The 18899-nt window shown below is 40.4% G+C and overlaps 1 protein-coding gene across 2 annotated transcripts in view; it reads left to right on the forward strand.

Annotated features, from left to right (window-relative positions):
• The window catches only part of arhgap24 (Rho GTPase activating protein 24), a 98520-nt gene that overhangs the window by 25354 nt on the left and 54267 nt on the right, over nucleotides 1-18899 (forward strand). For both annotated transcript variants that reach the window (XM_064309090.1, XM_064309091.1), the window contains exon 3: nucleotides 13440-13527. In XM_064309090.1, coding sequence (XP_064165160.1) covers nucleotides 13440-13527 — 88 coding nt within the window. The remainder of the gene's footprint in view (nucleotides 1-13439; nucleotides 13528-18899) is intronic.

Below are 18899 nucleotides of genomic sequence, written 5' to 3' on the forward strand. Positions count from 1 at the left end.
ACGTTACCCCACCACTACTTGTGCTGTTGTACTGCAGGAAAACTCCGCTTTTTCCAACAATAGTAGGCCACATTACGAAGATATGTTTTGTCTGTCTGAAACAGTCTTTTATTGTTTTGATAAACAGTTCACAATTTGAGAACACAACACAACAGTTGGCAATGGAATTATGTGTGCAATTTTCTGTTATATGCTGTAAGTTAATAACTGCCAACTCATTCATTGTACTGTATATGGAAACATGGCACGCATATGAGATGACATTATCATCTTTTCATCAATACCTTGTGCTTAATGCAAAATCAAGAGCTTAAACTGAAAATGTTTTCTGCTATAAGTCATCTCCAGTGACTGCTAGCACATTCAAGTGTAGAAGTAAGATGAACTAGTAATTGACTGGTTGCACATTTATAACATCCAGAAATAATATAAATCTGATTAAGAAATGTAATCGGTTAAGCAAGTCCAAAATATGAAACTGCAGTTATTTACTTTTACATTAGAGATATTAATTACTCTCCTTATTGAGCAGAGCAGCTTTAATACGGTCATAATTGATTTTTCCCTCACACCTGTGGGATAAGTCAAAATATGCCTGGAGACAGAGGCATATGTCACATCTTGGCATGGCAATTTCCATTCACCCATTCATCATCCCAAAGCCGATTATCACAGCCAGGGAGACGGCAAGGCTGGAGTCGGGACCAGGGGCAAATCAAGGTGAACCTTTGCTGAATGACCTCGACAGACAGTTCAGAGGAGTCCATCTATCAGCCCAATATGCACGTCCAGGGAAAGTGGGCCAAAGGGAAACAAGCCCTGAGAACATGAGGACCTGCACTGCAATCGAGGCTTTGGTAGCAACACTGACCACTACTACGCGCATCATCATTAAATGACAGGACAAGGACACTGAGTAGCAACGGCATCCTTCACCAGAGCGTATACTGAGTGCAAATGGAGTGGAATACCGTTCCACTGCCTAAGTAAAAATGTTAAAAATTAGTGAGAGCACCAGAGAAGAGGAAACAGTCAGTGCGTTTACATGCACAGTTGAAATCAATCTAAATTAATAGCTCGATTTGGCCAAAGATGAGATTTCATTGGATTATTGTCTTGTCGTTGTCCCAATATACATGACTCAGAAAGAATCGATTTATTGACCGAGGTGTGTCTGACGAAGGCTTCTTATAAATCCTCCTTCCTCCAATTTTGTCGCAACTTTTTTGAATAGTTCGCCATTCCACGTTTTTCTTCCATCTATGCATTTTAGGATATTTAACTCCTTTAGTTGTGATAGCATGAAGTTGGCCTCCTCGTCCGTCCAGAAATGTGTTTTTTTCGCCATGATACTAGGGAGGGCAAAACGGAGCTTTAGAATGTCGCCAGCAGTGTATGCACGTGAGCTCGACAATACATTTCTCACAGAAAAGGTTGTTTGTCGCCTTTTTTTAGTTCATTACAGTGGTGATAGAAGTGACAATAATTAAGTGGTACTGTGCTGTTAGCCTTTATTGATCGCTGTACAAGGTTAATGTGAAGTAGCTAGCACAATCGGACAGCACTAACCCATAAAAATGTACTTTGAATGGTACTTGCTCAATCAAACGGCAAATGTGAAAAACATTCGATTATAGTCAGCGGCACCGCAATTTTCTGTCACACTCTCAATAAACGGCAAAAGTCCTAGCAGAAGATTGAATTAAATCTTTTAAAGTTATATATTTTCTGGAGCGTTATCGATTCCGCTCTGCCACCGTGAGCGTGTAGTTGCTATGTAAATTACGGAACATGCGCAGAACGCCTAGGCCAAGTTTTGGCCTATTGAAACGTATACATGCCGTAGTAAATCGACTCCCAACCGCATTATCTAGGTATGTTAGTCCGACTTTGAAAAAATCGACTTCGTACAATTTCAGTCGGACAACAGTGTTTACATTTTTAAAAGTCCAAAACAATAAATCGACTTTTTCAAACATCATGTAAACCCACTGAGTTCTGAACTCAGCAGGAGGCAGGTTAGAAGTTCCACCTGATCTGAATAATCTTCAGGGAGTCAAGCAGGTTGAAAGAAAGCAGGCTGGAGCAGGTTGAAAGAAAGAAGCAGATTGAGCATCTTTACAGCTTTAGATTCAGAAAAAAATGTATGGCATCTGATCCCCACATTTAAAGCATTTTCTGTGATTTACTAGCTTGCTATTTATTGGGAACAGAAAAAACCCCATATTGCAGTGAATCCATCTACTCAATAAATGGACCTCAAAAAGAGTCCTTTTCTAGCACTAGCGACCACGTTTTTGTACACACTGTAAGAAAAAATAATATTTTTCATTTGAACCTGTGCTGCCAGGATATAGAGGTTTTTTTATCGAAGGTGACAAGACTAAGGAAAGAGGAAAAGGCCAGAAGAGGACACTTTAGTTCATTCCTCAGGTGTTACACATCTTTGAGAAATACTATGCAGCACATGCCAATTTCATGATTCAGTACTGTACTGTACCAGAATGTTTGATTTGACTTTTTAAAACATGTTTTTATCATTTTAAATCTGTTTGCATATTAAACAATAATGATTGTAGTTCTACAAGAGATGACAGATTACTGAAATTCTACAATAACTGCACAATATTGATGGCCTGTATAACTGCAGAGCATCAGAGCAATGTTTTATTTAATGGCAGCATAAAGGTTCAGTCAAGTAAATTGACCATTTTTCATTCCAAGAAACATTCTTTTTCTTATGAGAAAAGCCAACTTGTGTGACTTTATACAGTACGAAGATATACACATGAATACCAGAACAACGGGGACATTTGGAGATATCAGTTCTGATTTGAAGAGAATTCACACCATTGTTAGTAACATAGCATAAGAATGTCTTTGGTGATTCAGATACGTTCAGTTCCACGTTTATTGATGTGAGAACATTTCATCATTCAGAGTTATGGTGCATGCTCTGGCCTTTGGTTTACCCTACCAATTAGAAACTTTTACTTCTAGATGATGGCAGCTAAAAGCAGGGGGAGCTACTGTCCAATCCAAAGCACATGATTGCACAGCACTGACACAACCTGGGAGGATTTTCTGTCAATTTGTTCTCAATGTTGATGTGCCCTACCCTCTGACTAGACGCATATCCTCTTCTACAGCTCTGAGCTGACTGTCCTTTAGCTGCCAAAGCACAGTTACTTTCACATGCATTTTACATGCCAGGAGCATGTGACTATGCCGATTCTTGAGCACACTAATAAACAAGTCTAAAATATGATGTATGGCTGAGACGTGTGCTAATAAAACTGGGTTATTGATTACTTCCTCCCACATGTAAGGAATAGAAGTCTGTCCCTTGTGGCTGGAGGAACACCTTTGATGAGGACTGAGGCTGATGAGTTTATACTGAGTTTACCTCATCATAAATAACCAGAACTACAGCAATGAAGTCGGTCATCCCTGAAACATGGAGAAAAAAAAGATACCCCTTCTAATATGTGTGCATTAACAGCTGAGACAAAAAAGCCTAATTTAAAAATAAATTACTGGAAAATAAATTTTACACGACCCTGATCTCCCGATGGGGGTTTTCAACACGAAAAAAGGAACCCAGGTTGGGTCAGATATCCAGATATTTGTATTCAGACAAAATTAATATTTAACTTTGACTTTACAAATATATGCAAATTTTACTCTTTTTTCCCCCCAACATAACCACATGTTGCCCATTAAAGGTACAAGACCCTGCTTGGATACATGGGTACAGGGCAGGTAGGTAAATTAAACTCAAACTCAAATCCTTGGCACCGGTTTCATTTTCAACAGCATCTTTTCTTCTGCAGAACAGGAAATGTAGGACTTAAGAATAGACACTTCCTCAAAGTCAGATGGCCCATTACTCACACAGGACAGGAAGGAAACAGAAATAATGAGGATGGTTTTACTTTAAATTGTAAGACCATATTGCTTAGACAATATGGTACTCACAAAATTGCAATGACTCAGGAACGCAACACAGAGAATCCATTAGCATAGAGCAATACAGCCAAGTTTGCCGTAGTTATTGCGGTACATTGAAATTTTGTTAGCAAAGTTGCAGCCAGGGTTCGCCCTGCTACTTCAGGTGTTTTACATTGCCATGAGGTTCATTCAATCAAAAAGTACTCTCTGAAGGATAGAGAGGGAGTGGGAGTGGTGTGCCACTTAATTTATCATATTTAATTAAGATCATCTTTGCAAAAATAATTTCTTCTGTCCAAGGGCATATCCGACAAGATCACAAATCAATGTTTTTTCTCCCTTTGGTCTTCTTTCTCTGTTCTGCATCACAAACCCTCTTTAATGAAGTTGGAGAGAGAATCACAAGCCATGCATAGCTGGGACGGACCTGACAGGATAGGAAATGAAAGTGTAATTAGTATTCTGGGCCCGAGACGTTTAGAGTGCTTTAGCGCCATTACAAAGACAATCTTGCCAGAGTGATGGTGATACCAAATAGGATATATTACAACAACAGGGTACACTCCAGCAGACTTACGTGACCATCACAGAGAGTGCTCCGAGATTCATCCCATCTATCAACTTCAGTTTAGAAAATGGCTTATTACTTCATATATTCAGCCTAATTTGGGTTTACCTCAATAGAATAGTTGTTCGGAAACTCTTAGGGGTCAGAGCACACACAACCCTGCAGGAATAAAATGTGTTTTCTTTCGAATATTTTGACCCATACAGTATAGTATGTTTTATGAGGCATCTAAGGAGGAAAAATCCAAGGAGATAGTCGAATTAGCAAGCCAGTGTTTCATGCTAATTGGCAAGCCAGGTAGCTATAATGGTAATTACATTTTTTTTAAACTATACGGTCACATGGTTAACTAGCCCCTGAAAAAAGCAGGAGCTGTGCTCTGTACCCATGTATCCAAATCTACGATTTTTTGTGACATAGAAAAACGATAAAAGAACAAGCAGTGGACAATGGTACTCTAGTTTCTCTGTCCATCTTTCTCTTTCCCTGGAATAATAATGTTTAGCAACTACAACCATAGAATCTTAGAGCATAATCACAGCGAATTAACTCAATAGAATAGATGGTATTTCTTTGTGACAACACGTTTCTCAGTTTAATTCTGTAGTGGATTGACATAAGGACTTCATTAGCTTTTCACACATAGTTGAATACACAATGGACTCTATTTCTTTCCCTTTACCCTATCACTATGCAGGTTCGGCAGACTAGCAAGTTCAGTTCAATCAGCAGTGTTAAGAATGATCACGTAATTCTCAAATTAGAAGCAATCGTGAGCCTGCTTGCTGCCAGACAACTATCACCTCCTGATTATCTCTCTTGCATAAATTATCCCTGCTGAAAGACTCAAATTCCTCTGAGAATTAAATGTATTATTTATTATTATCTGCTAGAATATTCCTGCCACTATCATCAATAAAACCTTCACATCTATATTTCGCTCTCCCATGTGTAAATCAGTCGATAAAATCTTGTATCATTATACATGTACAGTATTCCAAAAAGCTTCTACTACTATATAAGGTCACTGCCATAAAAGCAGATTTTTTTTATTGCAGAGCTATATAAAACAAACATATTTCTTTTCGACTGATTGGTGAATAAAACCGAGATGTCTAAACAGATGTTTTGCTAATCAAAAATGGTACACTGTTTTCATAATCAGCCGCTGATGAAGATGGGATGGTCTCCTGTTCACTGGTGCAATGGAATGCCTTTGCAGTTTTCCTTTCCTTAAGAAAGGGCTGTGCTGCATGCGAAAGGACTGGTGGAGCTGGACAACATTATTATTTTCACTTCTGAGGTTATGCCAGGTTGCTATGTAAAAATTCAGAGGAAAAAATGACTTGAGGTCCATTTGCAGCATGTGCAGAATTAGCTGGGAGACTGTATCCAGTCTGTACTGAGGGCTCTGATGCTGTTGCCAAGGTGCTGGAGTCAACATTCTTCCACAGTCCAAGCCTCTACTCTAGCGAATACCCTACTCTGGGGTACAGTGTGCCCTTCTGTGCTCATTTAATTTAAAAGGGGAATTTAATGTTGTCTTAAATTGATTCTCAGGCTGAACGAATGATAAAACGAAATTTTTAAAATTCCACCTGAGTTTCTCTAAGACGATTTTACAACCTCTGATGATCTTATTATCTCCTTTCACTAGACCTCACTGGTTTAATTTTAAAACTTCCCCTGTAATATAATGTCATTTCTTTTCCACAGTGTTATTAAGATGGCTAACCTGTGCAGTATGTGTGAGTCGCCCTGTAATTGCACCAACTCTGTGAGTGACGGAGCTTCAAGACTGTCAGAAATGTGTGCATACTCAAAGGAGCCAAAGCTGTAACTGAAACAGTGAACTGTAATTACATTTTCATCTGCACATTGCTCTACCAAGGCAACAGTGCCATAAAGGAATATACTTGTACCTGGTTTTCTGTAGTTGCTCCTATGTGTTAATCCATCTTGAACCTGGAGAAGCCTGGTCCTCCTCCAAGCATAAAAATGATACCAACAGAACACTCATCTGTACTTTTCATTAAACCAATGTACTAAATACACAGTTTAAAGCTGTCTGAAATGTGTTTCCTTAGCACTTAAGTCCATGAAGGAATTTGAATACTTTATTCAATTTATGTTTTAATGAATATTAAAGGTGACAGTTTTTTCAGTAGTTCACAGATATGAAAGTTACTGTTCAGTCTGTTTGATTTTTAACAAAATGGTATGTGTAACATTTTAGAATGCAGTTTTTATGCATGAATTAGCATGAGCTAATCAGTTATATATTACCACACTCAGTGTATGTTTGCATTGGTTATCTGTCCCATGTAAAACAGGGATTTTTGAACTTCTCTGTCTCTGCTGTTTCAAAACCAATCTCAATGCAATTTCACAGACGACTACAATTGCCATGTACTCGCCAAATACTGATTTTGGTATAACTACGTTAATACATTACTATATTGTGGATACCCCCTTAAATTAGGTAACATTAGCTAATGTTATAGTTAGCTGGCTAGCGAGAGTGAGAGTGACTGTTATCGACAAGGTTTGCACGATAGACGGCAAAATGTTAACATATTTGCAACCATATATAAAAATAGGAAAAATATCAGTAACACCCCAAACCTAGAGTGGTTGTATAGAAAAAAATGTAAATTATAAATGCAGTTACTTATGTGTGGTTGTTTACTACCTGTGGAAAGTACCATGGTGGGTTGGGCGGTGTTAAATGGTGGCTTTGTAGGCACAGTGTGTTTGGGAGTGATCTTTTTCATGCAGTACCCAATGTACATATGTAGAGCAGTGTTATAGTGTTATAGAAAATATGATTTAAACATTTCTAATACTTGTTTTAGGATAATGTTTTGAATTTCATATTCAATTTCTACATGCATGATAATACCAATTATTAATTAAACCTCCCAGTGTAAAAACTAAGGAAATTAATAAAAAGACAGGAAATTAAATTGATCTTCCCTAACACTAACATCAGCCTGCTCTCCATCAAGGTGAATCAGCACATATCTTTGAAAACTACTACAGCCCTGTATATGTCTACTGCACTTGTATGCACCACTGGGAGAATTGCTTAAGATTCAAATGTTCTCTCAAAGAGAGAAATGGCATTGAGATTCCTCTCTTTTGAGGCTTTCAGCAAATGCAAACATTTCTCTTGAAACTTTAAAATATAGAATAAATGGATTAGTTATTAGTTAACCCCTCACCATTCAAATACTAACAGGGAAAGGAAAAAAAGTTAGTGTTTTAAAATAATCAAAGAAAATAATATAGTAGCCTATATTACTGTCATTATATACACTGTATATTTAGTTCTGTACTACTGGCATATTTAATGTATAGTACCATCATTCATGACTTGAAAATACTTTAGTTAATAATTTGCTCATGTTAATTAATGCATATTAATGTTAGTTCAATGATAAATTTGATAATTTTCCAAAATTGTATTTTCTTGAAATGTATAAGAAATTCTTTGATATTTGGACAAAAATAACATATTAATATACTGTAAATCAGAAAATACTACTGCTAATATGATTATACTCAGAAATAAAGAACCTAATGATGCTGAAGGAAACTAATGCACATACCAGCAGCAGCAGCTTTCCGTCATGTACCACTGTATGCAGGAAAGCATATTGAATGCATTGATCATATAGGAGTACTGCAGGACAAGTTACTATTCTTCGGATTTAACCAGCTAATGTAGCGGTATCTATTTCTCAAATGCAGCATTGACTTTGTCTCAGGTGGTTTTAAAGATCTATTTGAAGAAAGAAACATGTAATACACACGCACAAAGCAATAATCATGATTCGAGAGCTCTGATGGTACTTGCTTCGTTACTTGGATACTTAGCGGTGGTGTGTTTTGCTGCTTCCCCACAACAGAAGGTCAAGGAGACCGTATTGATGAGTTCCAGTCAGGACCGTAACCCCTTTCCGACCATGTCCACACGACCCGAGTGCTCTGCTGCTGCGTTTTACACGCCGCTCAAATGAGGCGTTACAGCAGCTCGCAGTATTCCCATGGACAGGGGCCCAGGTTCTGATTATTAATGTGATGTTCTCCCGCAGCAAATCTTATTAAACCACAGCACCACACCGGGCGGTGAATTGCAAATGAGCTGAATGGCTCCCGGTGGCTCGTACATTATTAGTTAGTGGTCATCTGTATGCACTGTGTGCTGGAGACCTTTTTCAAAGCTTACGCTCAAACTTTTTGTACTCTCCAAAATACGCTTTAAAAAATTAGCCAATGTTTTGCAGTTACCAAATTGTCATATGGGTTTAAGATTGTCTAAATTTATTAATGCACATTATACATAATCTTAGACTGCCAGATTAATCAGTTGGTTGTGCATGCTGACCTACCTTTCCTATTTATTATATGCCCATATTTATTTTGGCACACAAGCTTATGCCATCTTCTGAATATCTCCAAGGACCTACTTCCTCCGATATGTCAGGGATGTAGTTCCCTGATGAGCATGCAGAAACATGAAGCAGTTTTTTCTAAGGGGACTTTACAGAATGATGTTATTATGGACGCTTACACGGTAGCTGTTTACTCTTGTTACCTTTATTGAAAGCCTGGCTATAAATGTCATATGGCATTAAGTGCTTCTGTGCTGCTTCTGTTTTCACAGAACGGGTGCTCTTGTTTTCACCCACATACTCTAATGGCCTTACAATATGCAGTGGGTAAAGACTAAGGACTGTAAAGACTAAGACTAGGCAATTTTGAGCATTCCACCTATTTTATTTTTTATTTTTTAACATTAGTTAAAAACTTTATATGCAGTATAATGCTTGTGAGTGTGCCTGAGGTTCAAATTTACATGTCTTTGTTTGTAGCAATATCTGATAAATACTCATGAAGCACACAGTGGATTGGGCAAAGAAATGCATAAACTAGGCCGGTAAAATCTGGGTTTTGCTGATGTTTTAACTTCGGATGAGATGCTCTTTGTACTCTTAGCATGCCTAAAGCACTAGCACCAACCATTTTATATCCCAAAACCACACTATTCTCTAAATCCTTGGATTATAAGATTATAGAAGGAGGGGCTGAATTTACATTCCAGGGTGGATCCAGGATTTATTTTATGCAGCTTTTATGAATTACATACATTAATAAAACGGGTTCGCTGTGTTTTACTAAACCATTTATGATTTATCATTCACAAGCTTTGCATTCACAACATTATACTTTGTATTCATGACACTTCAATAAAAAAGGATATCAGTCACTGGCTATTTAATTGCACTTACAGCAGGCACATTGGTTTCAATACTGATGTCAGCTCACCCTGGTGAAAGGTGTTTAGCTGGATAAAGGTGTGTCAAAAGTGCACGGAGAGCAGATGTTGTCTGAACATCACCGGCGAACAGGAGCGTGGAAAAAACACCTGGGCTTGTTTACAGACGGGTTCAGCTGCAGAGCTTTGAACTCTCAGCGTAAACAGCACCAGCAGGTCACTTCCCCCAGATAGCCAAGCGCCATGTAACTCAGGGCATTTCAGCAAGCCCAGAGGCTCGAGGTTAATGACCAAGCAAGAGTTCAAAACTTTGCTACTGGAGTCTTGGTGCTTTGGATTTTACAGTTTCAGGACATGGTTAAGAGAGGCTCAGGATGTTTGTGAGTGCAAGTAAATCAAAATGAAGGTGCTTTGGATCAAACAGTCAAGCTTAAATGGCTTTTTTATGAGCTCTTGCCAAGTAGTGGGCCAACTCTAATTAAGTCCGGAGGGGTGTTTTGGTTGTGGCTACTTTCAATTGATTTCTGTTAATTCTTTAACCGTGTGATCTAGGTTTCATTTTTTGTTTTTGGGTGTCCCATCCACTAATTCTCAACAGATGTTTTAGTAAAGTAATTGCATCAGACCACAAATGCATCAGGCCACAAATATTCACATATTAATCTCCCCAATCCCTGCGCATCATGTAGGATTCTAGTAATGGAATAGTATAAATCAGAAAGTGACCGAAAGCAGATAAAAATGTTATTGTGGAGAAGTTTTACAACTTAGAGAGGAAATTCCTGTAACTTTTTCAGCTTAGCCACTGAACATAGAATGTGATAGTCAGCCCAATTGTGATCTGGAGCTGTGAACAAAATATCACGTGTCTGTTTCTCACAACTTCCAGTGTGACTACCTTTTGCTTCATTGTGCCGAATTGGCAAGAGCAGAAAGAAAATAATTCATAGTAAAATGTTCTGTGTTATTTCAACTCTAATAGAGTATATGGGCCTCCATTGCCAGATTGGACTCATATAAACTCTGTAAGAGTTGACTTAACACTGAACATTACAAACTCTTCCCATGTAATTGACGGACAGCACTGTGTAGCTGAATTGTAGCAGTCTATGAGGACATTAATGAACTATAACATGAACTAAATGAACTAAAATACCCAGAGCTGTAGAGGGCAACAGGGCACAGCCTCATGCTGGGATTTGAACTTGTGGCTCCAAGCAGCAGTCAGAACAAAGGTAATGTGTTGTAAGTGCCTGTCTGACTTTAGTATTAAACTGAAAGTGAGAGAGCACCGGGCAGCTGATTTGAATAAATCCACTGGACATATTTGTGGTACCAACAACACCCTGAAGCTCAGCAAGTCATCTTGCTTGTGTCTGCATTAGTGGAGTGAGCTAATTACATCGATGTGTGGCTCAATATAGGTCTGCTAGAGCTGGTGAGAATAATTCGCACCTTGGCAGTCACTGATGTGTTCAGAAGTAGAGCTCTTTATAGGTTTAGTCATTGATTAGTCCGAGTGATTGCACCGAAGTGGATTTGGGCTATAATCCATTCAAACCTTGTTTATGGAGACAATTTGACAAAGCAGGGAGTCTCTGAAATGGCTTTTACTTGGCGTAGCTTTGCTATGTATTCATCCAGCGACTTTGGTTTGCCGAACACAAAACATTGGCCATTAATGTGTCTCACGTCTCTTCAAACTTCAAACTTTGCTACTTTGCCCTGTAATAGGAATGATACTGACCAGAACCCGTTCACCACATCAAACAATCTCTCGTAATTAGTGGGTAAAAACATAGTACATCAGCTTTATGGTCCATCTTAATTCACTTCATATGGGCTACAGGTATGGTTTCTGTTTATTAGACCTTACAGTCATGCTTCATTAAAGGGGTTTGTCAGAGTAGGAAACGGCCATAGAATCTTGTTAATGTTTATAGGCCTTTAACAGTGATGCAGTACTCTGCAGCACATCTTGACAGAATTAAAACCTCCATGATGGAAGGCATTTTAAGGATCACAAAATGACACCCTCACAGTTATCAGTAGTCTAGTCGCAACTTCTGTCCACTCACAATCCTGATTTGATGCCTTTGAATGAGTGCCAGTTTAAATATCAAATGTAATGATCAAATAGAATTCTATTGAGAGTACTGTATGACACCTAAAATTTTCATTTGTGGGCATCAAGACCATTGTCACTTCATTAAGTATTCCAATACACACACATGCACACACGCTACACAATATACACAATATAGCTATGAGATTAAAACCCTAAGAGGTTTTAGTCACACCATATATGTGATGGAGCATATGTATGTATACACTTAAGAGATTAAGAGATGCTCTAATCTAAATTACACCCTCATCCTCTCCGCTTGAGCAACACTGGGCCTCCTCAGTTGTCAAAATTGATTATATGAGTTCATGCATGTTCTTGAGAAGGAATTAATACTGCATCACATAGACTAAAATGCATATCTTTTGTAATCTAGTGCCATGCACATTCTATAAATGGACCCATGACTTCAAAAGATCGCAAATGCCAAGTTGGCTATGGACGTGCATTGCTCCATATGAACAGTTTTTGCATGTAACTGGATAGTCTTAACATACCACAAAATAGAAACTCGGAGAAACAAAACCAATTCCTGTCATTGAAATATTTTTCAGCTCTCACTGTCCAGATAACCTGTCATTTTTCAAAGCCTATCACTCAGTATCACATATAATAATGCAGTGAGATTCTTACTAAGATGCGTATTTTCAGAGCAGCCCATCTATAAGAAAGCATAAATCTGTTTCAGGACATTCTTTTCATCCTTAACACTGTTGTGGGCATTTGAGGAAAGAGGCAAATGGAAAAGCTATGTAGACGGGGGCACGTGTTGGTGAAGTATGCTTTTCAGCGCTGCAGAAACTGGAGCAGGGAAGAGGAACTGCAAACAGCCACCAAGCAGCTCGTATCCAGAGCAGTAGAGCCCTATTAATAGCTGGCAAGGTTGTTGGGGGGGGGTCAGAACATGCTGATGTTATGACTATTTAAAGTAGAGCTAGACTGGTGTCAGAGACTGATCTATGAGTTTAACATGGCAAAACCAGCTGAGGAAGTGCTTTCTCCGTAATAACGCCACTTTGTCACGTTTGATAACAACTCAGTTCTGTCAGCCATGTCTCCAGGGGCCTATACACAACCTCGGCGCTGGCAGCAGTGTTCATGTTTCTCACGAGATTCTAACAAATGTTTCAATGCACATTTCTTTATTTGAATCTTTCGGCATCTACTCCCCTATACCGCTTGCATCCGCCAAAGTGTATCAAAAGGTGAGAGCTCCGCACGATGTTAACAACATTGCCCTTAGCTGCGTAAGTGATGTGTGCCCCTGGTTTGACTTTTCGGCACACAATGACGTTTCCACTTGCAGTTTGCTCAATCTCATCTCTGAATCATCAGGAGCATGTAAAACAGGAAAGTGAATTCACTATATCATTATGTTTAATCCTGTAGATGCCAAAACCATACTTCAGGTTTGGCGTCTCATGTATATCATAGGAATTATTTTATTTACTTGTGCAATAAATACTGTTTTTTAAAATCATTTTGTTCACCCTTTTCTTATTTCCTTCCTCCAGGGGATGATTTTCTTACCTGGAAACAGAGTCACTGAGCACCCAAACAATGGCGAAGAGGCGGGCAAATTCCTGTTTGAAGTCGTTCCAGGTAGGGATTAAGCGGCACGCTTTACAGCATGTTTTCATCCTTGCTTTTCTTAGGTTCGCATTGCCAATTGTGTTTCCTTGGACATTTGCAAAGATAATTCCAGGGCACCTTTTCCAAGGACATCTTCCAACTGCCAGCCAAGACAGAATGGCATTTGCTTAAAATCTAATCCAACTCCCAGAGGTTGTGCTTTACAAGGGTTTGACAATTCCAATTATCCCAAATTCCACCTCAAACAATCCATGGAAGGAGGGCTTTGAGCATTTCTCTTGTCTTTGCACAGTGTTACCCACACTCTGTTCAACATTTTAATGTGAAGTCCTGAGGTCCTTCAGCAAAGAAAGCACCATCTGAATTAAACTGCAATATTATGGGGGTTGGATAGATGACATTTACATTTGGGATGTGAATGTTGTATTTGAGCGTTGTAAAGGTTAGAGCTGGGCGGTGCATTTGATGTGTTAAGCTGGCGAGAAGTCCAGCCTTTTGGGACTCACGGTATGGCTTGTGTCTTAGCCAGCGTCCAACTGTCCATCTGGCCTGTCAGAGAACTTTAGCATGACGTTGGCCCTAGGGACAGATATAAGTGTTTCCTCTGTCTGCTTCACTGGCCTCCTTGTGTGCCAGCTCTTCAGGCTACATGGGCAAGAAATAGACTGCAGTTGTTGGGAAAGGGCAGATGGCCTTGGCACCATTATTGATAGACATCTTAGTAAGACAGCAAGTCATTTAGGATGGTGGGCAGCGTTGATCCGTGTTATCTTGCAATTGTTAAATTAGTCTCATTTTTTTCATCAGGAAATGCCTTCATGAGGCATAGCATAGTCATAGGCATAGTCTACTTCAGGGGTCCTCAATCTCATCCAGAAAGGGCCAGTGTGGGTGCAGGCTTTTGTTCCAATCAAGCAGTGATGATTCTACAACACACCTGATTCTACTAATCAAGGTCCTTAGCAAAGACGCTAGTGGTTGCTTGTTAGAGCCAGGTGTGTTGTTGCTTGGTTGGAATGAAAGCCTGCGCGCACATCGGCCCTTTTTGGATAAGATTGAGGACCCCTGGTCTACTTGATGCAACAACTTGGCTAAATTAGACAGGGCCCTCCTGGACTATAATTTCCTAAATCTACTGTACAATGTACAATTAACCATTTCTTGGTTGATTTTGAGTCGTTCTTGGGAACATTGTCTCACTGACAGATCCATTTGTGGCACAGTTTGAGCTGTAGCAAAGGTGTGAATAATTTTAGCAAGCACTATATCTCTCAAAATAATTCTCCTTCAGTGTGCTGCAAGTATATCTGATTTTTTCAATCCAAAGTGAAAATGTGCCCTCATTTTCATATGCAGTTTGAGGTAAAATATCTATTTGTCTCACTTACCTACAGTAAATTGCATTCATGTGCCCTACTTTGAGGAAGTCATTTGACTGGCAGGTCGTAGACTATCAGTGACTTGTATTCTGATGCTATTTTCTCACTTGGTGATGTTGATGAAGCACCTATTGGCTTCTGCCTGGGGGCGCGTTCACTCAGTACCAGGAGAAAAGCCCCTGGCTGCCAGGAGCGGTGATGAATGGCGGGAGCGCAATGGAAAGAGAGTCATGTTTCCCAGGAAGAGAAATGCCGGGAATGCGGGCCCCGGGACGGGATTTCAAAACAAGGAGACAGCTGGGGGACACACTCAGCTGGCCCACACCGGGAGCCGTGACCGAGCCCAAATCGATCTGTCTCGTGTGCGCTAGCATCAGCCGCGCCCGCCGACGTCCGCCCCCTCCCCCTCCGTCCCACGATGCTCTGCTTCACATTGGTCCCGTTCCAAAGCCTGTGGTTTTACTGAAAATGTGTTTGTGCTATACAGCGGTATTTGCATATACACCCGACAGGAAACACTGTTTAAGCACCATTCTTTTCTGTCTTTTCATCCAGGAAACTTTTGGAGCTAAGCTACTGGCAGCTATGCTGTGCTCTGTCTTTGTTCTGGAAGCTTGTGACCTTGCTGGCTATCTTGGTTGTTTTGCTCCAATCCGTGGCACTATGAATTTGCTGGTTGTCAAGGTAACTTGATGGCCTTGTGGACAGCGTTCCATTTCTTGTGAGAATGTCTGTGTATTTCCAGTCAGAGACATCCCTTACTCTGATGTTTTGAGGGCCGCTATTCTTTACTGCCCGTTTATTGTCTGTTTTTCAATGGCTCCCTTTTCCTCTCGACAAGTCCTCTGGTCCCAGTGGTTAGCTGGGAATGCACTTTTGCTGTTCCCTCTGGGAAAGCTCTGTCCTCTGTGTGCCATTGGGCCCACCTCCTTTGCCAACCCACAGTTGGCCTTTACACTGTGTGTTTGTGTGTGTGTGTGTGTATGTGTGTGCAAATTTGTGTATGTGTGCATGTGTGTGTGCATACATGAGCGTGTGTGTGTGAGTATGTGTGTGTGTGTGTGTGTGTGTGCATGTGCGTGCATGCATGCATGTGTGTATAGATTTGTGAGCACACCCGTGTGTGTGTATGGATTTGTGAACATACTCGTGCGTGTGCACACACGTGCTTGTGAACAAGCCCGATGTCAACAGGTCTCCTCTGTCACAGGATGCAGCTCTCTGGCGTCAGACACGCCTCCAGCTCCTGAAGTGTGAGCGGCGCTTCTGATAAAAACCAGCTTGTCCCACTGTGAGCTCTGCTCTTTCACTCACCAAAAGATGTTAAAATGTGAAATCCTTTCCAAGGAAAAGGGAAAACACATTTCCTACCATATGGAAAACTGGCACGTTTGCCTGTCAACCACACATGAATAATTACTGCCATTGTTCACGGGGGCAGTGTAACATGATGCAGCGTGAGAGGGAATTCGGACACAGTGCCAGAGTGTAGGAGAGGACCATACATATTACTTTTGGCACTGATGGAAATGGATTACTCACTGGAAATATCTCAAATTAATGGTGCGCCAGTGTTTTAAATTTACGAAGAGTGCACAGTGAGTCATTTTATAGGTGAGACCATTTAAAGCTTGCCGTTATAAAATATCACTGGTCTCTATAAAACAGGTTTTTTGCTGAATAATTTTTTTTTGTTGAATTTGTTTTGAGAAATGGCAGAGATTCATTCCGCCCAATGAAGATCAAATATTGATACTTTTTCCCACTTGTTTCCAGTTGGTATTTTGTGTTAATTGGTGTGTAAATAATGGTCTTTCTGGGACGTAGCCCAAGACAGCAGTTGTTGATTGTCTTTGTAGTTGCTGATAGCTGGAGAAATATGTCAAGAATACATAATTCTGTTACCTGTGCATCCAGACAAAAATCTCAGAGAAATGTTCATATGAAACATGTTCTCTGCATTTTCAATATGAAATTTTCCAAGTATTGGCATGAGAGCTGACCCAACAGCAATCTTTACTGTGTAACTGGTTTCCCTGCTGAAACAGCTCATTATCCATATGTTCTATTAGCCTTCTGAACGGGAAAATGAAAGCGCAAGCACCAGGGGTATCTGTACCTGAATACCCTATTTGAAAATGTACGGATATTGCATTTTTACAGACATGTATTTTTCCTGAAGTTCACCACTGATATTTGAAAAATATTCATAAAGCCAGATTTGCGGAGAAAAGAAGCTCTAAACAGAAAACACTGCAACAGTCACTTGTCATACCATGAAATTCTGGTTTTAATGCATTTCTGGACATGTGGACAGATGCATTTATCATAAAACAAGACAAGCAGATGCCCCCCTCCAGATAACAGTTTACCTGCACTCCCCTGGTCCACACTTCGTCAGTACTCTCCCCCTCCTGGTCCTCACTTTGTCTGTACTCTCCCCTCCTGGTCCTCACTTTGTCAGTACTCTCCCCCTCCTGGTCCTCACTTTGTCTGTACTCTCCCCTCCTGGTCCTCACTTTGTCTGTACTCTCCCCTCCTGGTCCTCACTTTGTACTCTCCCCTCCTGGTCCTCACTTTGTCTGTACTCTCCCCCTCCTGGTCCTCACTTTGCCTGTACTCTCCCCTCCTGGTCCTTTTTTTCCCAAGCCATCCGTTATGTGCTTACAACTAGGCGTGCATGAAAAGATCTCACATTCAGCTAACCACCTCAGAAAATGCTATGTTCTAATATTTTTTGAGGACCCCTGCCAGGGCCCTTGGAATCATCCCAATCCTCCCCCCCTCCCAATTACAACTGTAATGTTTGGAGTAATTAATTTGAATTTATATGCACATACATTTAATAACACTTTCTTCAAATCACGTGGAGTCAAGGATGTTTGTAAAAATGTGAAATTAACTGAAGCTATATGTTCAGGACCTGCTAATTAGATCTGGATTCTTGCACTGTGTCTGATCAGCATGTTAATTCCTTCCCCAGGCAAAAGCATGAATTCAGCATTCCATCACTACTTTCCTTCTTCTTGTTCATTAAAATGTAATTTTCATCTCCTTTCTTACATCGCAATGACTGATAGTATTTTGCATAAACAATTCCTCTGACGTATCCGACTAATTGACATAATGTTCCTAATGCAAGTAGGTCGCAGTGCTGTTCCATTATAGATTCATTATAGCTCAAGCATTAAGTTGATATGATGACATGCCACTATAATTTTATATGGAGTTGTTGCTCAGTTATTGATGGTTTTTATTACTGCACAATGCATGCTCATCATCAGGAAATGTACTTTTTGAGAAAGTGAGAATTTCTATTGTACATGTCAGCAAAAGGTAACGTAGCACCGCATGTAGCAGCACGGCAGATATGGGATTTACATGTTTCTGAAAGGACGGCGAGCTCAGCAGAAGGTCGGCAGTGAGCGCGGGCAGCAGTGGGGCATGATGGTTAGAGAACTGGACCTGCAGCTTTTCAGCTGGAGTTTCAGCTCCCATGTGGGGCCCTGCTGTTGTACCCTTGAGCAAAGTGCTTAACACGAACTGCTTCAGTAACTATCCAGCTGTGTGAATGGGCTGTATAAAGAATGTCAGCCGCGTAAGTTGCTCTGAATGAGAGGCGTGCGGACCTTCTGGTGCCAAGCGGCTGTTATTTAAAGACGGGGTTTCTCCTGCGAGGCGGAAACCGTGCGGTTTTGAAGAGCACCTGCACAGCACGTTCTGGAAACCCACTCAGATCCGCCCGGGCTCCGGCTCCTGCCGGAACAGCCCGGAAAGCCGGTGCCTCAGCATTAATTGAGGTTTAATGTGCCCATTCTTTGTGCCTGATGTTGTGTCGTATTATTTTCACCTTTAGTTATGGTTTAATTACAGTCAGGCAGGGAGTATTCATTATCTCTTTTGCAGCCGGCCAGATTACTCGTGGCCCTGGCAGACAGCATAAAACATGGGATCCCCGTACCTGACCGATTTACGACCGCGGTTATTTTATATGCAGCTTAA

This window comes from Anguilla rostrata, chromosome 14 (genome assembly GCF_018555375.3).
Source record: "Anguilla rostrata isolate EN2019 chromosome 14, ASM1855537v3, whole genome shotgun sequence".
Classification (NCBI taxonomy): domain Eukaryota; kingdom Metazoa; phylum Chordata; class Actinopteri; order Anguilliformes; family Anguillidae; genus Anguilla; species Anguilla rostrata.